Consider the following 17674-nt stretch of genomic DNA (forward strand, 5'->3'; position numbering starts at 1 on the left):
AGCCTGTAATTTAAAGTGTCAATGTTAGTGAGGTATTACTTAAGTTTGCCACTAGATGTCGCTAGTATATGTATCGTACACCTAAGTATTGCACAGCTGTGGTGCCTAAAGGGTTATTGTTTCTGTGATCTTTCTACCTATCTCTATCCTTCTCTTGTCTCTTCCCATAGGAAATAATGTAAATGTTTGATTGGTTCCAGCACCCACCAATAATTGCATAGAATACTTATTTATTACATTAAAAAGTGCCCAGTTTAATCTCTACAGTACAGAACAGAACTATACTGTATAGTACATTGAAAATATGAAATGTTCAACGAAACCAGCATTTATAGTACAGTAGTCTCCTCACCCATCCTTTACTGCAGCGTCTCCCAACCGGGGTGCCGCGGCACACTGGTGTGTCGGGAGAACCCGCCAGGGGTGCCGCGGGATCCCGGTGGGAAATGTCTCTTTAAGAATCTCGAGAAGCTGCGGCCGCGCAGCTTCTCGGGATGCACGGATCACTTTCATGTTCCGCCCGCACTATGAGCGGGCGGAACATTAAAGCGAGCAGAATATAGGAGCAGGAAGTGTCAGCATCCTGCTCCTATATTCACTCCCATAGGCAACCGGCACTTCATGCCAGCAGCCTATGGGAGGCCGGGACGTGACCTCTCCGGCAGGCGTGATGACGTCACATCATCACAGGTCCCGTCCCCGCGGCTCGCAAGATGGTATGGATGTTTGTTTGTTTTTTAGGGGCAGAGCAGGGGGCATTATTAGTTCATGGGGGGCACCTCTGGGGGCATTATTAGTATATAGGGGCACATCTGGGGGCATTATTAGTTCATAGGGGGCACCTCTGGGGGCATTATTAGTTCATGGGGGCACCTCTGGGGGCATTATTAGTATATGGGGGCACCTCTGGGGGCATTATTAGTTCATGGGGGCACCTCTGGGGGCATTATTAGTTCATGCGGGCACCTCTGGGGGCATTATAAGTTCATAGGGGGCACCTCTGGGGGCATTATTAGTTCATGGGGGCACCTCTGGGGGCATTATTAGTTCATGGGGGCACCTCTGGGGGCATTATTAGTTCATGGGGGCACCTCTGGGGGCATTATTAGTATATGGGGGCACCTCTGGGGGCATTATTAGCATATGGGGGCACCTCTGGGGGCATTATTAGTTCATGGGGGCACCTCTGGGGGCATTATTAGTATATGGGGGCACCTCTGGGAGCATTATTAGTTCATGGGGGGCACCTCTGGGGGCATTATTAGTATATGGGGGCACCTCTGGGGGCATTATTAGTATATGGGGGCACCTCTGGGGGCATTATTAGTATATGGGGGCACCTCTGGGGGCATTATTAGCTCATGGGGGAACCATTAGCTCATGGGGGCACCTCTGGGGGCATTATAAGTATATGGGGGCACCTCTGGGGGCATTATTAGTTCATGGGGGCACCTTTGGGGGCATTATTAGTATATGGGGGCACCTCTGGGGGCATTATTAGTTCATGGGGCACCTCTGGGGGCATTATTAGTTCATGGGGGCACCTCTGGGGGCATTATTAGTTCATAGGGGGCACCTCTGGGGGCATTATTAGTCCATGGGGGGAACCTCTGGGGGCATTATTAGTTCATGGGGGCACCTCTGGGGGCACTATTAGTTCATGGGGGCACCTCTGGGGGCATTATTAGTTCATGGGGGCACCTCTGGGGGCATTATTAGTTCATCACAGCAGGGGATCCTACATACAGGGGGCATCCCACATTCCTACTCGCTTTACTGCACATAACACCAAACAGCGCAGTTACTTTGGGAGCCTACAGGAGGGAGGAAGGATAGGAAGTTGCTAGAAATGTGCGGAGCCTAAATTGTTTGTCTTGCAGGTTCTGAAGAGATGAAAAGTAGCTGGAAGGAATCATCATGGCGGATAGAGAGAAAAAGGGAAAGTGACTCCTCAAATCAAAGAAGACGTCACCTATGAGTGACTGTATGACGGTTTTCTTATTTTGTAGAACATTATTTAGTAGGGGTGCCCCGAGGAATTTTTTTTTTCCAAGGGGTGCCCCGAGGTGGAAAAGGTTGGGAAGCACTGCTTTACTGTATAGAGTCCCCACCACCCCAGCCCTGTAAAGGATGGGAGATGGTGGTGCACTGACTGTACTACTACTGTACTGTATATGCACTCCAGCAGTATTATACAGTACAGGATGGGAGATGGTGGTGCACTGCCTGTACTACTACTGTATTGTATATGCACTCCAGCAGTATTATACAGTACAGGATGGGAGAGGGTGGTGCACTGACTGTACTACTACTGTACTGTATATGCACTCCAGCAGTATTATACAGTACAGGATGGGAGATGGTGGTGCACTGACTGTACTACTACTGTACTGTATATGCACTCCAACAGTCTTATACTGTACAGGGTGGGAGATGGTGGTGCACTGACTGTACTACTACTGTACTGTATATGCACTCCAGCAGTATTATACAGTACAGGATGGGAGATGGTGGTGCACTGACTGTACTACTACTGTACTGTATATGCACTCCAACAGTCTTATACAGTACAGGATGGGAGATGGTGGTGCACTGACTGTACTACTACTGTGCTGTATATGCACTCCAGCAGTCTTATACAGTACAGGATGGGAGATGGTGGTGCACTGACTGTACTACTACTGTACTGTATATGCACTCCAGCAGTCTTATACAGTACAGGATGGGAGATGGTGGTGCACTGTCTGTACTACTACTGTACTGTATATGCACTCCAGCAGTCTTATACAGTACAGGATGGGAGATGGTGGTGCACTGACTGTACTACTACTGTGCTGTATATGCACTCCAGCAGTCTTATACAGTACAGGATGGGAGATGGTGGTGCACTGACTGTACTACTACTGTACTGTATATGCACTCCAGCAATCTTATACAGTACTGTACAGGATGGTAGATGGTGGTGCACTGCCTGTACTACTACTGTACTGTATATGCACTCCAGCAGTCTTATACTGTACAGGGTGGGAGATGGTGGTGCACTGACTGTACTACTACTGTACTGTATATGCACTCCAGCAGTATTATACAGTACAGGATGGGAGATGGTGGTGCACTGACTGTACTACTACTGTGCTGTATATGCACTCCAGCAGTCTTATACAGTACAGGATGGGAGATGGTGGTGCACTGTCTGTACTACTACTGTACTGTATATGCACTCCAGCAGTCTTATACAGTACAGGATGGGAGATGGTGGTGCACTGACTGTACTACTACTGTGCTGTATATGCACTCCAGCAGTCTTATACAGTATAGGATGGGAGATGGTGGTGCACTGACTGTACTACTACTGTGCTGTATATGCACTCCAGCAGTCTTATACAGTACAGGATGGGAGATGGTGGTGCACTGACTGTACTACTACTGTGCTGTATATGCACTCCAGCAGTCTTATACAGTACAGGATGGGAGATGGTGGTGCACTGACTGTACTACTACTGTGCTGTATATGCACTCCAGCAGTAGTATACAGTACAGGATGGGAGATGGTGGTGCACTGACTGTACTACTACTGTGCTGTATATGCACTCCAGCAGTCTTATACAGTACAGGATGGGAGATGGTGGTGCACTGTCTGTACTACTACTGTACTGTATATGCACTCCAGCAGTCTTATACAGTACAGGATGGGAGATGGTGGTGCACTGACTGTACTACTACTGTACTGTATATGCACTCCAGCAGTCTTATACAGTACAGGATGGGAGATGGTGGTGCACTGACTGTACTACTACTGTACTGTATATGCACTCCAGCAGTCTTATACAGTACAGGATGGGAAATGGTGGTGCACTGACTGTACTACTACTGTGCTGTATATGCACTCCAGCAGTATTATACAGTACAGGATGGGAGATGGTGGTGCACTGACTGTACTACTACTGTGCTGTATATGCACTCCAGCAGTCTTATACAGTACAGGATGGGAGATGGTGGTGCACTGACTTTACTACTACTGTGCTGTATATGCACTCCAGCAGTCTTATACAGTACAGGATGGAAGATGGTGGTGCACTGACTGTACTACTACTATACTGTATATGCACTCCAGCAGTCTTATACAGTACAGGATGGGAGATGGTGGTGCACTGACTGTACTACTACTGTGCTGTATATGCACTCCAGCAGTCTTATACAGTGCTGTAATGTATGTGAAGCCTCTCCGGGGCTAAACTCACCAGGTACAACCCACCATCCACGCTCGCAAAAAGGTTCAGATACCGAGCAAAGTTTGAATTCTGAACATTACTTTAGGGTAAATTTTCGTTAAAATGCAGAACACTTCAAATTCAGATGTATTATGTACAGGTATTACTGTACTTCAAGACTGGGTGCAAATAAAGTGTTTGAGAACCAAAGCAAACTTTTCTTGAAAATACTGTTTGAGAACTGAACTGTTTGTGTTCCGAGCAGTTTGATAACCAAAGGTACCACATATAATATTACTAATATTACTATAATTAGTTTTGTTTGAGAAATCACATGGTGAGTTCCTCCTGTTGCAGCTATTGTGCTGGTATAAAAACTAAGAAAAAAGTCAGGTGTCGTTATTGAGCACAGTTACCTCTATGGCATAACCCTGGTCCTGCCCTCAGTTTTCTTGCACATCTGTTATACCTATTACCTGTAATTACACATTTCAGTCTGTGCAGACTTATTCTGCAGCCCTTTATCACCGCCCGATAAAATGAGCTTGTTGTTTTAAGAACCACTGAACAACAAAAGCTCCAGTTCTTTCCAGTCATCGCACAAATCCAGATTTTGCTTACATGTAATTACACTAATTACAATCACACCTGGCACTTTCCCATAGGTATTGCTTGAACCGACACCTTTCATAAACAGTGTAAACTGTGATAGAAATGTCCTTCCACTGTGACCACAGAAGCCAGTTTTTATAACCCATAGATCTGATTTATGGCTTTCCATCCACCACAAAATATACTGGTACCATTATCATTGATCTGATTTATCATATGTACTGGTGCCATTATCATATGTATGGTAACTATAAGGGCAGTAGCCATATGTATGAAATCTATAACAGACATATATTGGACCTAATACGCCCATGCACATTGCGAACCTGCGTTCATTGTTAGGCCCTACAGCAATTTACAGTTGCAGTAGAAGGAATCCATTCCTTTTGGTAAACTCCTTCAGGGAACCCTTTTTTCAGAATCTTGCTCTGCCAGGTCATACTTTGCTCATTCTCAGCCACATGTAATGCAGTGCTTCCAGGTTCAGAGTCAGCAAATCGATATTCCTGCTCTGGCAATTTGTAACCACTAATTGCCACTAATTGGCTAAGCAGGCATATCCACATACTGACCAGCATATTCGAGTGCTAGATGTATTATTCAGCCCACATCCGCTCTAAGGGTCAGGATCAAAGATGACTCCGATCCCATTAGATACCATAATCAATAAATGGTTTTACCAAGGATGGGGGCTCTCTTTGCATCTGTTCATACATTACCTCCCCACGCTCCAAGTCTTCTCCTGCCCTCCGCTTGCTTCCCTGCATGGTGCGCTGCAGCTTCTCTGAGCTGACTGCTGGCCACTGGCTGAGCGGCCTTTCAGCCCAGAAAAGCTGTGTTGGGAAGCAAGCAAGGGGCAAGACCAGGAGCATGGAGAGGTAATGAATAGAGATGAGCGAACCTCGAGCATGCTCGAGTCTATCCGAACCCGAACGTTCAGCATTTGATTAGCGGTGGCTGCTGAAGTTGGAAAAAAAAGCCCTAAGGCTATGTGGAAAACATGGATATAGTCATTGGCTGTATCCACGTTTTCCAGAGCTTTATCCAAGTTCAGCAGCCCCATGCTAATCAAATGCCGAACGTTCGGGTTCGGATGGACTCAAACCCCAACCCGGTTCGCTCATCTCTAGTAATAAATGACCAGTTTATTCAGTTATTAGCTGCCGGCCACGCATCCCTACGAGAAATAGCGGGAGCCGATGATTTCAGGTCTGAACCTAAAGAAACGATCAGTCGATTACATAGAGTGATAATGGGCTGAATCTGCCTGATTTGGCCGATATTATCTCTCCATGCAATAGGGCCCTGACAATTGCCCAGAAGTCTGTTATGTACATACACCTATTAGGCCTGCCTAATACTGTAACACTGACAGGAATAATTCATTGCAAAACAAAGGTAAAAATTGACTGCTCCCTGCATGTCTCTTTCTTTGCAGTCCACTTATACTGAGAGAAATCAAAGGATCTTCTTATCAAGTCCCCTACTGAATCTGAAAAAGATATCATTTAAAAAAGCTGTACAGTTTTGAAAATATGAAAAAAAAGAAAGTTCATGAGAAAAACGACTTTACAAAGTGCTTAGTGGATGGCATATATGAAGTATATGAAAGTCTGGTGCAGGTGTTTAATTTTGCCACAGTTTTAGAATAACATAAACTGGGGCTTTATTGCAGCTTTGAGTACACAAGAGCAAGTAAAAAAAAAATAGCCAATAAAAGCCAAAAACAGGACATAAGTCTCCTTGTGATTGCATTGCGTTCTGGGGTGACAAAGTCCCATGCAACTTTTGACCTGCAACCAAAAACCATGGATCAAAAATCACTGCATTCATAACAACCCATATGATAAAATTAAGTCAATGCTGTAAAAAAAATCTATCTAAAAATAAATGGCAGAATTTCCCTTTTCCTGGGTGTATTCCCATCTCATGTTATCCCCTATCTTCAGGAGAATATCCTTTAAAATGTAGTGGTAAAGGTAAAGTTGTACCTGCTGCAGGTCAATGCTGGGCAGTGAGGTAACTAAGGCAACTATGCGACACCCTGCGAGTTCCATGCAAAGAACTTGCTGAGCATTGTACGGCAGCCTCAGCATCCTGACCGCCCAGCATGGACTTCTCTCCACACCCGATCTGAAATTGGAAGCTAACCCTTACAGGTACACTTTACTCCATATGTACTGCAAAATACCACCAATGAAAACTGCAGCTAATCAGCCTTCAAGAAGCTTTGTCAGAAAAAAAGTTTATTGAAAGAAAAACAAAAATGTACACGTGAAAATCTGCAAGAAAAAGTAACTAGTTGCAGATTTTACACTATTGGGTTATGTTCACACTATGTAAAAACAACAGCCATATTTCAAAACAAAACCATATTGTGCAAATGGCGTCTGTTGTTTCAAAAATAATGGCCATTATTATGAAATATGACTGTTATTTTTACATAGTGTGCACATAGCCTTAGGCTATGTTCCCATGCAGTTTTTTGGTCAGTATTTTGCAAGGAAAACCAGGAATGGATTGAAAACCCAGAAAGGCTATGTTCACACACTATTAAACTGAGTGAATTTAATGGCAAATATAATTGCCTCTATTTTAATACAATGAACTAAATAACAGCAATTATTTGCCATTTAACCCCTTTTGTGCTGCAGCTAGTTTGGGCCAAGCTATAATTTAAAAATCTGACCTGTCTCACTTTATGCGGTTATAGCGCAGTAATTCATTAATGTATGCTAGCGATTCTGAGATTGTTTTTTCGTGACATATTGTACTTTATATTAGGGGCAAAATTTGGTCACTGTATGATTTTATGTTAAAAACATCAAAGTATCATGACAAAATGAAAAAATGATCATTCATTTTTCCTGTTTTTTAAATATCAAACATACACTATTCAGCATTTATTACTACCACCTTGGCACAATAGAAACTATCTTCCTGAAAAAAAGGATAAAAACTGTCGCCACATTGCAAGATCTATAGCGTTCTTATGTTTTGTGCGACACAGCTGGCTTTGGTCTCACTTTTTGCGGAAAGATGTGTAGTTTTTATTGATACCCAGTATAAGTATTACACATATATGACGTTTTGATCTATTTTATGACGTATTTTCTGAAGCAGATTGATAAAATACAACAATTGACTCTGTTTTTTCTATTTTTCTTTTACAGCGTGTGTCATGCGATATAATTATTGATAAAGTTTTATAGATTGGGTCTTTACGGATGTGGCGCTACCAAACATGTATAGGTTTTATGTTTTTTACATGGTTTTATGTAATGTTTTATTCTATATAGGGAATTTAATGCATTTTTATTATTGGGGGCCTGGGGCGGACTTTTGTGTGTGTGTGTGTTTTGGTGCAAACTTTTTTTTTCACTTTTACACTAGTGTTCATTACTGTACACTAGTGTATACTAAGCAGTGATCTTTTGATCACTGTTACAATACACTGCACTACTTCTGTAGTGCGGAGTATTTTTTTTTTTTTTTCGTATAGATGTTTTTAATGTTTTTTTGTATTTTTTGTAAAGATATTTTATTGACGGCATTGTCAAAAACAGGAAACATACATATAATATTGAATATTATCTGACAAAAAGATGTCGCACGCAGACGACTACAGGAGTATGTTTATTATACTATATAGTATAAGAATGCCTATTTTCTTTTTTATCATATCTATGCACACACATACATATACATATATATATATATATATATATACACACACACACACACTGTGTGTACATATATATACATACATACACACATATACATATTTTTAGTATTTTCAAGAAAAACTAAAACAACAAAAAACAAAAATTTAACCTCGAACATAACGCAAATGCGGTGTATTGATTATGTCAGCAACGAGCTGACAGGCAACCTACACAGTCATACCTCTCATATAGCTGTGTAGAGGCTTTACACTGGCAATCCCGGGGCCATGGCGAAGATCGGACACCCGGACCTCGCCGCGGGATTTCCCATCAGGTAAGTATAGTACTGCACCTCACTGAAACCCATTACATGCCGCTGTCATGACTTGACAGCGGCATATAACGGGTTAAAACTACCCGAAGCAGTAAATTACCGCTCCGGGTAGGTGCAGCAGGAGATCAGCAGGGATCAGCAGGGAGCGCTGGTACCCTTTATTCTGTCACCGCCGTAAAAAGCCGACGGGGACAGAATGAAGCCCTGAAGTGACCGCCGTAAAAAGCCGATACGGCGGTCACTAAGGGGTTAATGATGACCATCCACTCAGTTTAAGCAGACTGTGAACATAGCCTTTCTGTGTTTTCAATCCACTCCTGGTTTTGGTTGTAAAATACTGACCAAAATACTGTGTGGAAAAATAGCCTAAAGAGTAAATTCTGCATCAGGTCCAAGGCAAATCCGCATTCAATCAAACATCAAAAGACATGCAGACTGCAATGTGGTAATACATCTTGTGTAAATCCACCCTAGTACACTGAAAAGATATGGAGATGCTTGCACGCTAAAAAACTGAGTCTAATAGCCAGCGTGGATATCAGGGCATTGATACACTACATAGGAGGTCAGGGACCTGGACCAGGATGTGATTGGACCACACACACATATACACACAGAAACAGACACAGCAAGTGTGATTGGAGAAACCATATGTCAATCACCTAAGCAAAAAAAAGGTTAACTATGAAGTGACCAGAGGGAACTCAGATAATTCGATACCAGAGCAGAGGGATTAGAGCAGTGTTCAGACTGGAGCAGATGAAACATAGAATACAAGCATTAATTCATGGCCAAAAACGCAGTTTTGGTCGTACTTTGCGAGCAGAGGATCGTGCCAAGATCTGACTAGGCATGGACATGACAATTTCTGTACAAAATCCTTTGCCGGTTCTATCTTCAATACCAACACTGCTACACTTCTGAGTTGCAGTGTCTTCCCCTGAATTGAGCAGATGTAGCTGAGCCACCTGGGATGTATGGAAAACAATGAAAGCACCTTCCTATATATGACTAATGGATATTTTATTTTCCGGTAGCATCATTTCCTTTGCTTGCTGGGTCTCTGTGCTGCTCTACAGTTCACTGTATGTTAGCCTATAATGTGATAAGACTAGGGGAATTGTAGTTTCTTACCATGAGAAGCTACTCCCTTTTCACTGCCAGATCATTTTGCCTCAAAGCAAATGACAGGTTTATAGATGGCAAATGGAGAGGCAAGCATTTTTCAATGTGCTCTTGTTTAAATTGACTTTTTACTTTGCATATGTTAAGGCCCTATTACACAGAATGATTATCGGCCGTATTCGGACGATTTCGGTTGTTATGGCCCATAATCGTCCTGTGTAATAGAACACAACCATCAGCCGACATGAACGATGTCGGCTGATTGTTGCAGTCGTTTGTCTTTCAACATGTTGAAAAGACAAACTACTCATATAACAGTGATATGCTGCTGTCGCTCTGAGGAATAGGATCAGTGGCAGCAGACTTCTGCTATATGCTATGTGCTGCCCGGATCTAGCAATCACAAACAAACAAACAAACATTAAGGGTACAAACCCACTTGACGCATTTGCTGCGTGAATCAGTCTTAAAAATAAGCAGGCAAAACGCAGGTTGGCTTTATACAATTGTTCTGCGTTAAAATACGCAATTGCGTATTTTTGAAGCGTGAAGCTGCAGGGCTATAGGTCCTCCCCTTGCAAAGTCATGTCCCCATTTGCTTAGGGCTCCGTGGGAGTCTTCAATTGGAGTTGTGCTAACAGCATAGCCTTACAGGATATTAATTGGTTCTGGGAGGACAATTGTATGTTGAAACCATAGTATGTTCAGTCCATAACTCTATCGAAAACTTGTGTCCCTAAAATGTCATCCCAAAGTAAAAAAAACAAACAAACATAAAAGATGAAGGAAAATAAGCACAAAATAGTACATAAAAACCTCAATAGAACTTTATTAAGGGCTGTTTGGAGACGTATTTGGTCATTTTTCACCTGTAAAATGGGCATTTTATGGGTACAAAAAAACACTGAATGAACATGGCCTAAGCAAAACTACAGGTCCTAGCAGGTCTAGAAGGTCTGCCATTTTGGGAACAGTAGAGAAGAGGTATGCTTTTACTATACAGAACTTTTATTAGAAAGACACACAGTCCCTAGTATTTCTTCCTTCTTCAGCCGCTCCCCTGCACTCCTTTTTCTTTCACTCTGCCCTCTAGCTTAAACGGCATATATCGGGGGCGTGGCCTGCAGACGGAGAGAACAGACGCATCCACACCGAGCTCCTTCTTATACCAGCTATTACCAGCAACATACAACAGCGATCATCTCCTTCTTCTTCCTCTTATTTTCTGTCGGAACTGTTCATAACCACTTATACCAAGTGCAGAGATGTAGAAATCGCGGATTTCCAGCGGTAGATCTCCTACATTGGCTCAGTTTGTTCCTTACCTCGAAAAACAAGATGGCGCCGGCTCTTCTTTGTCGCAGCTACCGAGACAACATCATTCAGAGCGGAAAGCTACTGCCTCTACCTCTGGACAACTCTACACCCGCCCTGGAACCTCTTTACCCCCCTCTCCTTCCACAACCGACAGCCAATCGGCAAGTAGAAATGGGACATAGAGTTACTACAGCACAAGAGAGATCTTCTCTCCCGGCCGGCTCATCACCGCCGGACCCGATTGTACCATCATCTGTATCTTCATACAGCCTGATCACCAACCAGGTATACCCTCTGAGGTACATAGCATTCTTTCCCCATTGGCTCCTGTTTTTAACTGTAAGACTTTACCATCTCCACCACCCATCCATCCCCCAAGCATATCTCCTATGCAGGAGGACTGCTCACAGTCTGCTATGGCACCCGGAGGCAGGGAAGACATGTTTGACTCTTTAAATACGTTTGATGTTCCACTCACTGCCTCCTATATCAAGACGATGCTGACCCTCTTTAGGGATTCCTTATTTGCCAGACTGGACTGGGCGTTGCAGTCCACTAACTCAAAGGTGACAACAATGGAAGATAGACTCCATTTGACTGACAACACAGTGGGAGGTCTGATCGCATCCCACACTTCTCTTTCGGATACTTGTAGATCGCTGGAGGCGGAAACGCGCCAATTAAAGAACAAAATGTCAGCCATAGGAGACTACACAAGGTGCAAAAATGTTAAACTGAGGGGTGTTCCCGAGGATGTTACTACGCCTACTCTGGTTCATTATGTCCAACGTTTCATCAAGAATACCTTACTGGACTGCTCCCACAGAGAGCTGGTCATAGATTGGACGAGGAGAGTCCCTAAATCCAAACATTAGCCACCTGAAGCAGCCAGAGGCTGGATTCCTGGATTCCCAGGGCTGATCACCGTTGAATGTCTTGAGATGGGGGGGCTCCATGTGACTCAATTTAATTTTTTTTTCTGTTTTATTCTCACATTTCTCCGACATAGGCTAGACTGTTGTACCCCGGACATATGTTGCGGCTGACGGTGCATTGACGCTGCGCAACGCTGTTTGAGCATTACATTCTTCCTATATTATAATTGCATATCTTATGTCTTGATGTATCTTGTGTACATGTGTCTTTATATGTTTGGGTTTTTTTTGGACCGCAATAGGTGCTTTGCTATTCCCCTTAGATTGTCAGTATTGAAACCTACATACTAGACCCCCTGCTTGTTTCAATTCGTTACCAGCAACACTCTGTAGGATCTGTATAGATTAGAGATGAGCAAACCGGGTTCGGGTTCGAGTCGATCCGAACCCGAACGATCAGCATTTGATTAGCGGGGGCTGCTGAACTTGGATAAAGCTTTAAGGTTGTCTGGAAAACATGGATACAGCCAATGACTATATCCATGTTTTCCACATAGCCTTAGGGCTTTATCCAAGTTCAGCAGCCACCGCTAATCAAATGCCGAAAGTTCGGGTTCGGATCGACTCGAGCATGCTCGAGGTTTGCTCATCTCTAGTATAGATATATGTCACCAGTAACCTACTGTACCAGCTACTACATTTTCTCACACTCTCTGTCTGTTTCCTATACCTGCAACTAATTATTGACGATACTGATATATAATATGACTGCTACCTGCCATTTTCTTTTCGACTAATTATAACACCTGGATTTCAATGTGCAGCAAAATACTTCTATCGCTGCTTGTCTGTCTGTTTAGGGACCACACTGTTGAATTACTATAACCGATCTGCTTTTCCCTGCCACTTGACACGCTCCCGTATCTTTTCTAACCTATCTGACTTAATAGCAACTTTATAGACACTGTTCTTCTCTGATATTTTCAGTGTGGCTCCTGTGTTGTTACTTGTCCTATGTCCTGTCTATACTTGTGTTGTCCTTTTGATCTTTTTACGATTCTACAACATCCCCACCAGTGAACTTGTTTGTGATATTTTATGTAACCAGTTACCTTTTCCATTTGAGATTATTATACCTGCCAATGTTTATGTGAAAAACCTTGTGTGAAAAATGTTGTCAATAAAAATTATTGAAACATTAAACGGCATATATCACCTAGATTTTCTTTTACTAACTAGAGTCAGATACTAAAAGTTGTTCTTTTATCCTAAGCTGTTTCTATTTTCTGACTGTATTTTTATTTTTTTTATTTAACTTTTTGTACTTAGCTTTGGGGGCTGCCATCTTGCCTGAGCTTTTTTTTTAACAGCATTTAGTGACATGCTTTACCAGAGAGATCATGGTCCTTACTTTCTGGAGTTTAAGGACCCTTTATGATGTCTTTAAAGGTCCATAGACTCCAGGAAGTACAGATCCTACATTGATAATGCTGAGCTGCTATTATAAATGAAGCCTCTGCCCTGAGTCCCTGCTGTGTGTGGATATCGGGCACAGGCAAGGACCAGTGATGTTCCAGCATACTGATGTAAGTAGCTTCTTAAGTTGATGCTGTATTCAACTAAACAAAGCCATTATATAAGAAGCCAAAATATATATGGAGCAGTACAAAGTTATTGTGGTGGCCTACTTACAGGAAAGTACATGTCAGGAGCCGGCCAGCTCCTCATGTCTCTGGAGCGTGCTGCCAACCTCCTGACTACGGAGTTCCTGGCAACCGTCCCAGCCGGGTGCAGGGAGCGTGCCGACGGTGTCCCTGATGGTTGCTGGCATCATCGTGGCACTTTTCTTTGATGTAGCCACGACCGAGGTTTCACCGCCTCCGGCCAATCGGCAAAAGGTATTGATGATTTTAATTAACTGATTGGCAGGTGGCACCACCAGTCAGCTGTCAGTTGGCATGTGGCACCGCCAGTCAGCTGGGGCTTGGACTCCAGGCCTCATAAATATCCTCCACATGCCCCTGTTTCTTGCCTGCGACAGAGCCTCATACCCTGAGTTCCCTCTTGACCTAGCGTTTGTTCCTGCATTGTATTACTGGTATTTTGACTTTTGACTCTTAACTTCTCTTTTGGATTACGTTTTTGTGCTGCGCTGCCTTTCAGTTACTGACCCGGACCCCTGACCTTGATTTTTTAGTTTTATCGTCTGTCTTAACTTCGTCAGCATCAGGGCAGCACCTGTCCTTTGTTGTCTAGTTCCCTACACTGGCAGTAAATACATAAATATGCCAAGGCCACTATGATGAATCTTATTATATGCTTTAATCTTTGTATGCAAATATATACTTATTGTAACTATATATACATTTTATTGTAACTGTCTTTATACTTTACAACTTACCATAGATTGGCTGGTTGGTTGTTTTAACTTTCTTATTGTACCTGTATTTCCTGCATTGTTCTATGACTTGTTAGTGAAGGAATCTGTAATGTAAGCTTCTACGAAGTGGCAAGCTATTAGATGAGTTGAATGTGAGGGGTCAGGAGGTGATCATCCTAAAAGAACGTTATGGCACAATAAGGAGGAGAAATGGATAGAGGCAAGTTCATTTATACATTGACTGCACTCCACTAAAGGTAGGAAGCCTGGTGGTTCTACAGGGTTTTTTGTACTGTTTACACATAAGGTAGTAGTGGTTGGTTTCTCACAGGTCTCTATAGAGCATTAGCTCTGCTACTGTTAGGTGCATACCCCACTCCAGTAAAAAACATGGAGAGCTCTCCTCAGCCCATGCTAGCCTCACCCTGCTCACCAGCACTCTTTCTCTAAATGTCCAGGGCTTTGCAGTAGCTTTGGCTTCTACAGAGCCATCCCTTTCTCTCTTGGCTTTCTATTTCACACGATTTTGTGCTGAACCTCTTTCACTGTCCTGCAGCAGTCATAGCTCACTCTCTAGCTGACAGATACAACACTCGTCCATGCATGCACATGGTTCTTGCACTCTCTTCAGTCGCACAGCACACCTATTTTATCTGCTCCTAACCAATAATCCTGTTGGGACATTGGTGGAAACTAGCACTGTCTGCCCCCAGACCAACAGGGTCTACACACAAGCCCTTACACACCTGCTGGCAGCATGGTAAGTGAGGCAGAAAGTTCCCGGGCTCAACCAACCACCACTTTGTCTCATGTAAATCAACAAACGAGTTGAATATGGTTTCAATCTACAGTACAAACTGTAATGGACATTGCTTAAACACCTTCACAGGTGTCAGGTATGCGGGGATGGCAAGCTGATCAGTGGAGGTCCGACCGCTGAGACCCTAACCTATCCTGATAATGGAGATCAATGCATGAATGCATGCACTCTTCCAAACATTGCTCAGCACAAGTTCAGCACTTAATAAGGTTCAGAAGCCCCATAGAGAATGCCTACCTATGCGCTGCCACTCTATTCACAGGACTATTGATTTCCATTCTAAATATCATTAAGAGTCTACTGACTGGAGACTAGAGGTCAGTCCCTTATCCTGTTGCTAGGGTATAACTTTTAATCTTGGGATCCTTGATGTTACTAACTACTAGCAACCATGTGGATCTCTAATGGAATAACTATTAGATGTATGTGAAGTTTCTACCTAATCTATTAAAAACTTGAGATAAGAGAATAACTCAAGACTGTACTTATTGGGGTGTACAATACTTCTGTTTAATTTTTCCCCACAAACCCCTCCTGACAAATACTGAGTCTGTCTAGTAAACACCAATCAATAACATTCCAGGAATAGATCTACCACTGTGGCCGACCAATGAACAGCACAGTTCCATATCTACATCAACAAGTATATGCACAAACGAGTGGTGGAGAAGTGAGACACCGCACAACCAGACAAGACCATTGCAAAATTTGAACCATGTGGAAAAGAAAGCTACTCAAACTGTTACGTATGCCTCTCAAATGCAAACTTCAACATAAAGGTAAGTGTAAAAAATACAGCCTTTAGTTTATAGCAGAACACTACGCAGCATTACTGCAGGTGCTGGATGAGTATATGTGGAAAGGTTACAGAACATATATGCAAAGACATGTACATCTAGTTCAGGCAATTATTCTAAATACGTGGGGAACTATGATTTTTTTATGGAAAATTTGCTTTGGTTTAAGAGTTGATTTGGATTACAAGCACGGTCCCAGAACGAATTATGCTCGTAATCCAAGGCACCACTGTAAATGAATAAGTATGAAAGTTAAAGGACCTGTATCTTCTAGGACCTATAAAAGGGGTTATTCTTATAATAACATTAGTGGGCCAGGACTTATGTCAGATCGTATGTCATCTCTGCATGACTGCAACTTTAGGGAATTATCAAAGTCACCTGCAAGCTGTAGAAATGCCACAATTATTACTGTGTATTAAGTGACTCAATATCACTGTGCAGACCAAGCCTCTATTATAGAAATGCTGTAGTCATGTTCTAATATTCTTATTAATAGGACTCAAGCAGAAGACTTTTTAGATGTTTAATAGTTGCCTCATTAACCTTACAGCCCAGTGAGACCAGAGGGAGACCAAAAGTAGCCAAGCATTTCCAACGTTCCGGAAAAGCTACAAGCTGGAATGCCTCCCATCCCTGACCCTGCTTGAGACTCAGCTGCTAGCACTGTCTATCAAGTCGGGAGAAGGATGGAAAGCAGAGTAAGTGTATGTTCACATCTCGTTTTTTTGTCCTCACGTCGGGCTACACGTCAGAAATCAGTGCAAAAAGGATGCTAACGCGCAGCCCGGCGTGCGGCCGACGGCCACATTGACTTAAATGAGCAGGACAGAGTCATTATGTGTTTGTGTTCTGCTCATTTGCGGGACGTACACGGCTTTTGTGCAGGACTCAAAAGCGTGAAGGAGTTACAACCCCCAAAACTTTGCCCTAGAGATTACTGATCTTGATTACTGGTTGCTGAAGAAACTGCATGCAGCCCTAGGGATGCCTGGAAAACATGGATACAGCTATGTGCTTTGTTTTTATTTTTTCTGTGGGAGTTGATGTGTTTAGCTGTTCTACTTTTGGGTAAATGTGATCAGGGTACACTGATAGGTATAGTTGATCAGACTTTGCATAAGGGTGTCACAGCGTAAAATCCCACCATCCCGGGACCCAGTTGTGTGCCTTTAGCTGTCTTCAGATTTTTCCACTTGAAGGCAGGACACACTCTTCAACCACTACTTTACTGATCAGAGCCCAAAGATACGGAGCATTGTCCTGCTGAAAGATGGCACTGTGGTAAGACCTCCTGATGATATGAGTGCGGATGGTCAGATAACTGGTCCCTATAATATTAATTATTCAAGAAATATGGTGTGATTGCCAATGGTCCTGGGGCATAGCAAAACATGCTCCTGAGTACATGACACCACCACCCTGTTAAAACCCAGATGACCTTCTGCCATGCCTCCATAGTCCATTGATGTCTTTCCTTTTCCCAGGCCTTGTTGGTCCTTAGCTATTAAACCCCAGTTGATAGAAGCTACATATTG

The 17674-nt window shown here is 43.0% G+C and overlaps 1 protein-coding gene across 2 annotated transcripts in view; it reads left to right on the plus strand.

The window, feature by feature from the left end:
* Positions 1-17674, plus strand: part of LOC138769227 (galactoside alpha-(1,2)-fucosyltransferase 2-like) — an 89522-nt gene that overhangs the window by 20632 nt on the left and 51216 nt on the right. The window contains exon 2 of one of the 2 annotated variants that reach the window (XM_069947548.1): positions 15923-16118. The exons of the other annotated variant lie outside the window; for it this stretch is intronic. Within the exon in view, the coding sequence (XP_069803649.1) occupies positions 16055-16118 (64 nt within the window). The 5' untranslated portion in view covers positions 15923-16054. The remainder of the gene's footprint in view (positions 1-15922; positions 16119-17674) is intronic. 2 annotated transcript variants of the gene reach the window in all.

Source organism: Dendropsophus ebraccatus, chromosome 12, assembly GCF_027789765.1.
Source record: "Dendropsophus ebraccatus isolate aDenEbr1 chromosome 12, aDenEbr1.pat, whole genome shotgun sequence".
NCBI classification, from domain to species: domain Eukaryota; kingdom Metazoa; phylum Chordata; class Amphibia; order Anura; family Hylidae; genus Dendropsophus; species Dendropsophus ebraccatus.